The following is an 11,559-nucleotide window of genomic DNA, read 5'->3' as shown; positions in this document are numbered from 1 at the left end:
TATATCTGTAACCTTGTTATGGGCTAAGGGGGCCCAGCCTGAAGGCCAGTTAGGGGGGGATTTGGGGTGAGTGCTTATTTGTGCCCTGGGTACCCCTGGAACTATAGCGGGGTGACTGTTACCCCAATGTTTCTATATATCTGTAACCTTGTTATGGGCTAAGGGGGCCCAGCCTGAAGGCCAGTTAGGGGGGGATTTGGGGTGAGTGCTTATTTGTGCCCTGGGTACCCCTGGAACTATAGCGGGGTGACTGTTACCCCAATGTTTCTATATATCTGTAACCTTGTTATGAGCTGTGTGTAAGTGTGAGACCAGACTTTTCTTACTATATATAAGAAATGTGTGTGTATATATATATATACCTTGTCGGAAAACCCCTCCCCCACAGTATTACCCCTAAGACGTTCCATATGTTCCCTATAAATCACATTCCAGACCTAGGGAACAATGAGGTATGTGAGGGATGGGGTGAATGACACTTGAAACATGTTAACCCATTCAGGCCTGGGGTGTAACTTATTTTCCGATGGCCAATATTTAAGATCAACTGATTTATTGATCATACTGACATCGTTTGCTTCCCCTATTGTAAGTTTGGGTGTAACTGTAAAGGGTTAAAGAAGCTGTAAATATTGGACAATGAGTGGGGCAGATCCAGGGGGTGATCCTTTGGGTATTTTGGGTCCAGGAAGGAGTTTCCCATCCTACGACACTGATTGGACAAATAACTCACTGTGTTTTGTGCCTAATTATATCCGTATTCGTTTGCTAAGGGTTCTGGGTAATTTCAACTTGATGGACTTTTTCCATTTTGATTTGCTACATTTATTGCTGCTTATTGCGCAGGCACCACCAGGCCACCAGGGGGCAGAGCTGTCAGTCCTGGCAATTGTGCAGCAGGGGGGACTGGGCTTTTCATTGCGTTGCGCCCACAAACATCCAATCCAGCGGAATTGTTGCCACTATTGGTCCCACGCGTTTCAGACCAGAATTTACAACACAGTAGCGCAAGTTCACTGACCCGGGGGTCCCTGGGTAGGTTCCCATCACATGACCCCAACACTTCTGAGGTGTTACTGTTAGGGCCCCATAATACTAAGCTTGTTGGGCCCTCCCACAGTTATTAACCTATTGGTCCCCTGACCTGATAAAGGGCGGTTACCCGAAACGTTGCCTCGTCTTTGGCACAAATAAAATTCACCGTATTTTTATTTTCTGACCCCTGGGAGGAGGGCCCTGCCAACAAGGACAATGGGATGTCAAGCAGGCTGCAGTTACAACATGGAGATACATTTTAAAATGGAGTATAGTATTGTAACCCCTATATGTCTGTAATACAGTCCAACGCCGGCTAGGATAGGCTAGAGCATGGGGTACACGCCACTCTCTTAAACAGGATGGGCCTTCGCTATATGGAAGTAACCTGGGGTGTAGTGGAACTACAACTCTCTGCAGCTGTGTGCAGAGTAAAATAGAGAATAATGGACGCCAGAAGGTTCTTTGCTGATGAACTAATGATAACTGGTTTATTGTCAGGGACAAATAGTAACGCAGAGTTAGATCAAATACTCACAATGCAGATGGTATATGATAGTACTCTGAGGACAACAAGAGAGAATGCCACCGGTTTATCCCACCTCTTTGGGAGTCTGGGCAGGGTAAATGCACCAGGTCAGCTCAGCGCCCCCTATGGAAGCAGTCAGGATAGATCCCTCAGTCCTCAGGTTGAATACCTCTAGCTTGAGAGTCCTACAGTGGACCAGGGTTAGGTACCGCCTGTCTCCTATGTCTTAACCGTGGCCCTATGCTGAGGCAACAGTGCCTGTATGGAAGGTACTTACAGCTACTTTCCTGGTTGGAGCCAAAAGCTGCTCTTGCTTCCTTCCCTCTCTATCTCACTTTCCTAGAAAGTGCTCGACAGAGTATAACTATATAACTGGTCCTTATTCACGGGGTCCCTGCCCCTGACTTCACTAAAGTATAGATGGGTACTCTAGGGTAAAGTATGGCTTTACTGGGGCCCTGTTGATCCCAGGCTCAGTGGACCTTCCACCTGAGACACAGAGGAAGCCAAAGAGGAAGCCACACCCCTTTGCTAAACACTATATTGAAGTGCAAAGGGTGGAGTCAAACCTGACAACCACCACTCACCTGCAAGCCCCGCCCCCCATCACTACCCACAAATCATGTTTTTACGTCTCTGCTCCTGGGCCTGTGACTGCAGGACCCCCTGTTCCCCCTGACGGCACCCCTGGTGCAGCGGTTAGATGTTTCTCTACATTAGGGTTGTCCAATTAGGGTTGCACCCAGCCAGTATTTGCCCAGCCTAGCCAACAAACTGCCAGCTAGGCCAGTGCCGGTTAGTGGCAAGATACAGCCCATAAGTTTGTAATGGTAACAACCACACCTATAATCCCTCCCTACCCTGACTCTCTCTCTCCGCTGCAGATCCCTCCCTTTTATATAGAGGCCAGCCTCTGCCCCACCCACTTGCCCATTTCCCCACCCCATTCCCCTGCCTAGCCTGCCCATTTCCCCGCCCCCTAGTGATGTAACTGATTTGTGCAGATTTACAAGAAAAAACTTATTGACAGGAATAAGATATAAAACAACTTCCTGTAATAAAGGGGTGTGAATCCTTACTACGCGCCACTTGGGGACCAACGCTGCGCATTAATAAAATACAAACAGCAATACAATAGAATAAAAGTGCAATTTATTTTCCAAAGAGACAAGAGCATTTACAGTAATATCATTGGCTGAAATGCATGAAATATGATTGGAAATAGCGAGACTTACTGAAATGTGCTCCCTTACCCTCACCCGCAGTGTGCAACTCCTTACTCCTATACATTGGGGGTCATTTAAATGCAAAAAATAGGTCCAATTTGCAATTGGTCTTTATTTTGTATTCATTTTAGTTTTTTGTTTTTTTTAATTGTTTCACTTTTTGTCCAGCAGCTGTCCAGTTTGGAGTTTCAGCAGCTATCTGGTTGCTAGGGTCCAAACTACCTTAGCAACCAGGAAGGGGTTTGCATAAGAGATGGGGCCTAGCATGTATGTGTGCCTTGGCTTGTTTGTGTGCACTGTGACACCTATGATCCCAGGGGGCGGGGCTTAGTACCTAAAATGGCAGTTTCCTATTTAGGATTACCCAATGGCACATACTACTAAACAAGTTTATTTATATAAAAATGGTTTGTTTAGATGAAGCAGGTGTGGGAGGGGCTACAGGTAAACACGTTAGCTAATGATTTTCACCCAACTCGACTCAACCCAGAATGCCGCATGTAGGGGCTCAGTGAAGGAGGCAGTGTAGGTGTGTAAGTGCTTAATGGGGTCACTCAGCTCATAGAAGGACAGGCGCCCGGCCTTGTAGTCCAGCGAGACCCTGATTCTCGTGCAGGCTGAATTGTCAGGTAAGATATATTCAATATTGTTATGTAAGACCGTGTAATGATTAGGCCCTCGAATAAGGCCCAGCAACAAGGTCTTATCAATTTGGAACAAACCCCAGGACTTATCATTAAACCCAATCATGGAGCTATCCCCCCCCTTCTCCATGCTGGGATAGGCCACCCCTACACACCACTTGCCCGACTCGCTGCCCTCCACATCCCAGTAATGGCGCCCCGACGAGAAGCCCGTGGTGCTTACAACCTGATTGTGCTCAAATCTCTCGGGGCTTTGGGGATGATCCTGGTCACCTCTGCAGTCGGTGGCAAATTTCCGGTTCTCTGATAAAGCCACGGCAGGACCGGCAGTGTTTATATCCATTTCCAGGTCCTTCACCCTCTGCCCAAATTTCCACATTCGCTTTGCCCCCTTCACAATATCATTCAGTCCCGTGTGTAGCGTTTGGCTGATCAAATCTTGGTCCAGATCCCTCACTCTAGGCATGGGTCTATACCTCATCACCCTACCATCATAGTCATCCTCCTCCTCCCCATCCCCATCGGACTCCCTCGACTGTAGGACAGATAACGGATCTGCCATGTTGCACAGCTCCTCAATCTGATGGATTTTCTCGGAAAGCTGCTCCTTCTGTGCTTCCAGCTCCTGGATCATATCAGAGAATGGAAGCGAAAGCAGCTCTTCTTGCCTGGAGATCTCCTCCAGCATCTGCATCTCTAGGCTTTCCAACCATTCCCGGATGGTTCTAAACAGGGCAGAGACGTGCTCGCTCTCTGCAGCCGCTCTCTTTTGGACCTTGTCTCTGCTGTCCTTCAGCTTCAGCAGACTCTTCTCTGTCACCTCTTTGGCAGGGATCAGATATTCCAGAACCTTTTTAAGTTTCTTTTTCTCCTTCTCGGAGGCCTCACTCAGCTGCTCCACGTTGTGCCCTCGGTGCGCCCCCACCAGGCAGCAGGAGGCACAGATAGAGGCGCCATCCTCTCGGCAGTGGTACTCCAGCAGCCGGTTGTGCACGGCGCATTTGCGCTTGGCCAGGGAGGCGGTGGGTTCCACTAGGACGTGTTCCTCTGCGCTGCTGTGTAGTTGCACGTGACTGTCGCACAGGGAAGCCTCACACCGCACGCAGTACTTGGCAGCGGGCACCGAAGCATCGCAGTAGGTACAGTAAATGTCAGTCTTGTTTTGCTTTGGCTGCTCAGAACGAAAATGTTCCGCAATGTTCCGCAGCCGTGAGTTCTTTTTGAGTTCCGGTCGTGTCCGGAATCTCTCTCTGCATTCGGGGCAGGAAGGCTGCTCCTCTATCCCTTCCTGCCAGTCCCAGGTTTTGCCAATGCAGCTCAGGCAGAAGTTATGGCCGCAGGGCAGAGTTACGGGCTCGGTGTAAATGTTCAGGCACACGGTGCACGTTACCTCGACTCTCACATCAGCAGCCGCCGCCATCGTGGAACAAGGAGAAAGAATGGAAAGTTCCTCCGAGTCACAAAGAATCGAAACTCGTTTTACTGGATCCCTCAGGCACCAAGGCAGGAGGCGTGGCCAGAGGCACGGAAAGGAGCTGAGCGCTCAGCACACAGTTTATTAACCCCTTCTTCCCACTCAACTTGTAGCCACTGCACCTTTCACAAGCTCTAAACATCTGCAATGTAGGACTCTAAAGCCAATGACTCTAAAGTAGCCCAAACAGATGGAGCCCAGAACTGTTCCTATTAAAGCAATAATGTCATGGGAAAACATGTTTTTTCAAAACCCATCAGTTAATAGAGCGTCTCCCGCTGAATCCTGCATTGTAATCTGTTTTTCCCATGGGGCTAGCCATATTCTTCATTTCCCAGGGTGCCACAGCCATGTGACCTGAGCCCTAATAAACTTCAGTTTCACTTTACTGCTGCGCTGCAAGTTGGAGTGATATCCCCCCCCCTCACCCCCAGCAGCCGATCAGCAGAACAATGGGAAGGGAGCAAGATAGCAGCTCCCAGTAGGTATCAGAATAGCACTCAATAGTAAGAAATCCAAGTCCGGCTTGGGACTCCTCCAGTTACATGGGAGTAGGAGAAACAATAGGTTAGCTGAAAGCAGTTCTAATGGGTAGCGCTGGCTGAAAGCTCAGACTCAGGCACACTTTACTGCTGCGCTGCAAGTTGGAGTGATATCCCCCCCTCCCCCCCAGCAGCCGATCAGCAGAACAATGGGAAGGGAGCAAGATAGCAGCTCCCAGTAGGTATCAGAATAACACTCAATAGTAAGAAATCCAAGTCCGGCTTGGGACTCCTCCAGTTACATGGGAGTAGGAGAAACAATAGGTTAGCTGGAAGCAGTTCTAATGTGTAGCGCTGGCTGAAAGCTCAGACTCAGGCACACTTTACTGCTGCGCTGCAAGTTGGAGTGATATCCCCCCCCCTCACCCCCAGCAGCCGATCAGCAGAACAATGGGAAGGGAGCAAGATAGCAGCTCCCAGTAGGTATCAGAATAGCACTCAATAGTAAGAAATCCAAGTCCGGCTTGGGACTCCCCCAGTTACATGGGAGTAGGGGAAACAATAGGTTAGCTGAAAGCAGTTCTAATGTGTAGCGCTGGCTGAAAGCTCAGACTCAGGCACAAGGCACTGAGATGGCGCCTACACGCCAATATTACAGCTACAAATACATTTGTTGGTTGAAGAATAAAAGGTTAAATGGCAGAGGGAATTATTTGCTGTGTAACAGTGTCAGTACTATGAATCTACAGTGAAAGGGAAAATGTAAATGCTCAGTGGAATGTTCCTTTCCTGGTTACTATGGGGAAAACCCATAGGTGAGTAGGCTGCACAGTGACAGGGGAACATAATATATATATATATACAGTTTCTGCTCAGTAACATGGGAAAATAACAGTGTGAAATAGGAAACATGGCTCAGAGCCCAACTGGGCCGCACAATAGCGCCATAGGGACCAGCAATAGGAATTAGCGCCACTTGTAACGAACTGAGGTAAAAGCGCAATTCTACTACACGAAGTAACTATCACTTTGGCACCGCCCCTTTATGTGACGTGGAGGCGGGCACCCAGACACTTCCGGAAAGAGGAACGGAAAGTGGCGGCGCGGTGGTTTCTGGGAGTTGTAGTTTATACCGTGAGAACGTGGTGCGGGATGGCGGGGCTGGAGCTGCTGTCGGACCAGGGCTACCGGGTGGATGGCAGGAAAGCCGGGGAGCTGCGCAAGATACGGGCCAGGATGGGAGTGTTCGCTCAGGCCGATGGCTCCGCTTATATCGAGCAGGGGAACACCAAGGCCCTGGCTGTGGTATATGGGCCCCATGAGGTGAGTGCTGGGGCCACACGGACGGGCTGAATGGCTCAGAGGCATTACTATAGGGGAGAGACCGCTGGGTTACTTGGGTGGGTAAGTGGGTGGCACAGTATGGGGGTGGGTAAGTGGGTGGCACAGTATGGGGGTGGGTAAGGGGTTGGCACAGTATGGGGGTGGGTAAGGGGTTGGCACAGTATGGGGGTGGGTGGGTATGGGGGTGGGTAAGTGGGTGGCACAGTATGGGGGTGGGTAAGTGGGTGGCACAGTATGGGGGTGGGTAAGTGGGTGGCACAGTATGGGGGTGGGTAAGGGGTTGGCACAGTATGGGGGTGGGTAAGGGGTTGGCACAGTATGGGGGTGGGTAAGGGGTTGGCACAGTATGGGGGTGGGTAAGGGGTTGGCACAGTATGGGGGTGGGTAAGTGGGTGGCACAGTATGGGGGTGGGTAAGGGGTTGGCACAGTATGGGGGTGGGTAAGGGGGTGGCACAGTATGGGGGTGGGTAAGGGGTTGGCACAGTATGGGGGTGGGTAAGGGGTTGGCACAGTATGGGGGTGGGTAAGGGGTTGGCACAGTATGGGGGTGGGTAAGTGGGTGGCACAGTATGGGGGTGGGTAAGGGGTTGGCACAGTATGGGGGTGGGTAAGTGGGTGGCACAGTGGGGGTGGGTAAGGGGTTGGCACAGTATGGGGGTGGGTGGGTAAGGGGTTGGCACAGTATGGGGGTGGGTAAGGGGTTGGTACAGTATGGGGTGGGTAGGGGTTGGTACAGTATGGGGGTGGGTAAGGGGTTGGCACAGTATGGGGGTGGGTAAGGGGTTGGCACAGTATGGGGGTGGGTAAGGGGTAGGCACAGTATGGGGGTGGGTAAGGGGTTGGCACAGTATGGGGGTGGGTAAGGGGTAGGCAAAGTATGGGGGTGGGTAAGGGGTAGGCAAAGTATGGGGGTGGGTAAGGGGTAGGCAAAGTATGGGGGTGGGTAAGGGGTTGGCACAGTATGGGGGGTGGGTAAGGGGGTGGCACAGTATGGGGGTGGGTGGGTATGGGGGTGGGTAAGGGGGTGGCACAGTATGGGGGTGGGTAAGGGGTTGGCACAGTATGGGGTGGGTAAGGGGTTGGCACAGTATGGGGGTGGGTAAGGGGTTGGCACAGTATGGGGGTGGGTAAGGGGTAGGCAAAGTATGGGGGTGGGTAAGGGGTTGGCACAGTATGGGGGTGGGTAAGGGGTAGGCAAAGTATGGGGGTGGGTAAGGGGTAGGCAAGTATGGGGGTGGGTAAGGGGTTGGCAAGTATGGGGGGGGTGTAAGGGGGTGGCACAGTAGTAGGGGGTGGGATAATGGGGGGGGTTGGCACAGTATGGGGGTGGGTAAGGGGTGGCACAGTATGGGGGTGGGTAAGGGGTTGGCACAGTATGGGGGTGGGTAAGGGGTTGGCACAGTATGGGGGTGGGTGGGTAAGGGGTTGGCACAGTATGGGGGTGGGTAAGTGGTTGCTGCTGGGATACTTACCCTGCCTACACACGGCTGCCTGTGCCCACTGCTAGTCCCGCCCCCATACCCCAGTTCCATGTGTAACGGTGCCCGTAACGCTGTGCCCACAGATCCGCGGCTCTCGCAGTAAAATGCTCCACGACCGCTCAGTGGTGAACTGCCAGTACAGTATGGCGACCTTCAGCACCGGCGAGAGGAAGCGCCGCCCCCACGGGGACCGCAAGTCCAGCGAGATGACCCTGCACCTAAAGCAGACGTTCGAGGCCGCCATCCTCACCCAGTTGTACCCGCGCTCACAGATAGATATCTACGTGCAGGTGAGTGGGAGGGGCATCAGCCAGTGGGTGGGGCATCGGCAAGTTGTAACAATAGTGCGGGGCTTAAATAGGGGCTGTTTCACTTTAAATTGACCTTAAAGGGGAGGTTCACCTTTGAGTTAAACTGTTAGTATGAGAGTGATATTCTGAGGCAATTTGCAATTGGTCTTCATTTTTATATTTGTAGTTTTTTAGTTGTTTCACTTGTTCAGCAGCTATCTGGTTGCTAGGATCCAAATTACCTTATCGACCAGGGAGTGGTTTGAATGAGAGACTGGTATATGAATAGGGGAGGGGCCGAATAGAAAGATAAGGAATAAAAAGTAACAATAACTATAAAACTGGAGCCTCACAGAGCAATAGGGTTTGGCTGCCGGGGTCAGTGACCCCCATTTGAAAGCTGCAAAGAGTCAGAAGAAGAAGGGAAATAGATAAAAAACTATAAAAAATATAAATAATGAAGACCAATTGAAAAGTTGCTTAGAATTGGCCATTCTATAACGTACTAAAAGTTAACTTAAAGGTGAACCCCCCAAATCCTTTAGTCAGTGGTCCCCAATCTGTGGCCCTTGGGCTGTACTAAAATTCCCAGCATCCCCCTGGCCACCAAGAGTAGTTCCTGGGAGTCACTATGTGGGGATATCTCAGTGGTGCATGTATGTGGTATCTTGGTGCTGCCATACTGGCTCCCGTGTTGTGCTGCGCTGGATATGATCACATGACTCTCCCTGCCCAGATCCTGCAAGCAGACGGGGGCAACTACTGCACATGTGTGAATGCCGCCACCCTGGCCGTGATCGACGCCGGCATTCCCATGCGCGACTACGTGTGCGCCAGCTCGGCGGGCTTCATCGAGGACACGCCCCTCGCGGATCTCAGCTACGTGGAAGAAGCCGCCGGAGGGCCCCAACTCGCCCTGGCCCTCCTCCCCAAGTCGGATCAGATTGCGCTGCTGGAGATGAACTCGCGGCTGCACGAGGATCACCTGGAGCGGGTGATGGATGCCGCGAGCAAGGCGTGCAAGGATGTGTACGCTGTCCTGGATCAGGTGGTGCGGGAGCACTTACAGGAGCTCACTACCCTGCTGGGGGACCGCACAGCAGCTTGAATCTGATTGGCTCGGCTAGTTTGGGCTTCCTGCCCAGGCAACTCACTCGAATGACGATCTACTTTCTCTCAGGACTGCGTAATAAACAGGAGGGGGTGGGGCCTGACTTGTATCTTGAATTACAGGTAATGGGGTGGGTTTACCTTTAAGTTAACTATTAGTATGTTATAGATTGGCCAATTCTGAGCAACTTTTCAATTGGTCTTTATTATTTATTTTTGCTTCTGACTCTTTGCATCTTTCAAATGGGGGTCACTGACCCCGGCAGCCAAACCCTATTGCTCTGTGAGGCTCCAGTTTTATTGTTATTGTTACTTTTTATTCCTTATCTTTCTATTCAGCCCCTCCCCTATTCATATACCAGTCTCCCATTGAAACAACTCCCTGGTTGCTAAGGTAAGTTGCACCATAGCAACCAGATAGCTGCTGAAACTGGAGAGCTGCTGAACAATAAGTGAAAGTATTCAAAAACCACAAATAATAAAAAATGAAGACCAATTGCAAATAGTCTCAGAATATCTCTCTCTACATCGTACTAAAAGTTAACTCAGGTGACCGACTCCTTTTCATATTTTGGATATTAAAATGAAAAGTGATAAAAATATTTTTGTTATAATACAGATAAATCCTGTGTGTGTTTCCTCTGACCCAGAACTGCTCTCAGCAGGGGGGGTGAAGGCGGCCTTTAGAACAGGGTGGGAGATCCAGTCAGGGAATGCTGGGAGCGCTTCCTGCCCCTGCTGCTTGCCGTAGCGTGGCTCTCTTTGGCCACAAAAAGTGGGCGTTTTCAAAAAATTTGGTGGCGCGCTGTGTGTGCAGCCCACAGGAGGAGCAAAGGGCCGCCCAGAGGGGAAGCAAATGGCCGCCCAGAGGGGAAGCAAATGGCCGCCCAGAGGGGAAGCAAATGGCCGCCCAGAGGGGAAGCAAATGGCCGCCCAGAGGGGAAGCAAATGGCCGTCCACAGGAGGAGCAAATGGCCGTCCACAGGAGGAGCAAAGGGCCGCCCACGGGGTAAGCAAAGGGCCGCCCACGGGGTAAGCAAAGGGCCGTCCACGGGGTAAGCAAAGGGCCGCCCACGGGGTAAGCAAAGGGCCGCCCACAGGGGAAGCAAAGGGCCGCCCACGAGGTAAGCAAAGGGCCGCCCACGGGGTAAGCAAAGGGCCGCCCACAGGGGAAGCAAAGAGCCGCCCACAGGGGAAGCAAAGAGCCGCCCACAGGGGAAGCAAAGAGCCGCCCACAGGGGAAGCAAAGAGCCGCCCACAGGGGAAGCAAAGAGCCGCCCACAGGGGAAGCAAAGAGCCGCCCACAGGGGAAGCAAAGAGCCGCCCACAGGGGAAGCAAAGAGCCGCCCACAGGGGAAGCAAAGAGCCGCCCACAGGGGAAGCAAAGAGCCGCCCACAGGGGAGATACCTGCACTCCCATGGAGCAATTTGGGCAAAAACAGGCCTGTGCCAGTTGGAGGTCCCAGACGGATCCCCTGAGAACCGTTTAACCTTGTACTGTATCCTTTGTGTTTTAATATACAGTATATCTTTCACCCACCAAAGGCTTTTCTGCCCTATCCTAAAACTGGGCTTGTATTTTGGATATGAAAGGCTAGTGGTCCCTTAGTAGTGGGCACTGGCCCCCTGTAGGTACAACCAGCACTACCCAGAATGCCCTGCACTCCAGCCCTTACAATAAGTATACACCCCAGCTGTACCAGTGCAGGAATGGCTGCCCCCGGGGCTACACAGCGGGGTATTTATATAAACTATAGTAGGGTTTCTGTAGCAAACACCCCAGCTGTACCGGTGCAGGAATGGCTGCCCCCGGGGCTACACAGCGGGGTATTTATATAAACTATAGTAGGGTTTCTGTAGCAAACACCCCAGCTGTACCGGTGCAGGAATGGCTGCCCCCGGGGCTACACAGCGGGGTATTTATATAAACTATAGTAGGGTTT

The 11,559-nt window shown here is 51.6% G+C and overlaps 2 protein-coding genes across 2 annotated transcripts; one reads left to right on the top strand and one right to left on the bottom strand.

The window, feature by feature from the left end:
* Nucleotides 1-2,696: 2,696 nt before the first annotated feature.
* On the bottom strand, nucleotides 2,697-4,963 carry LOC100490164 (tripartite motif-containing protein 7-like). Its single transcript, XM_002941227.5, has one exon. It carries the CDS (start codon nucleotides 4,852-4,854, stop codon nucleotides 3,244-3,246), a length of 1,611 nt encoding a protein of 536 aa, XP_002941273.1. The 5' UTR covers nucleotides 4,855-4,963; the 3' UTR covers nucleotides 2,697-3,243.
* Nucleotides 4,964-6,538: 1,575 nt separating this feature from the next.
* On the top strand, nucleotides 6,539-10,232 carry exosc4 (exosome component 4; the record flags this gene model as incomplete). Its single annotated transcript, NM_001016436.2, is given in 3 exon segments — nucleotides 6,539-6,713; nucleotides 8,300-8,506; nucleotides 9,243-10,232. Coding segments are annotated over 3 exon segments (750 nt in total). The 5' UTR covers nucleotides 6,539-6,542.
* Nucleotides 10,233-11,559: the final 1,327 nt, after the last annotated feature.

This window comes from Xenopus tropicalis, chromosome 6, assembly GCF_000004195.4.
Source record: "Xenopus tropicalis strain Nigerian chromosome 6, UCB_Xtro_10.0, whole genome shotgun sequence".
Lineage (NCBI taxonomy): Eukaryota > Metazoa > Chordata > Amphibia > Anura > Pipidae > Xenopus > Xenopus tropicalis.
Note: the sequence above shows the minus strand (reverse complement) of the source record. Positions and strands in the feature narration are given on the sequence as shown.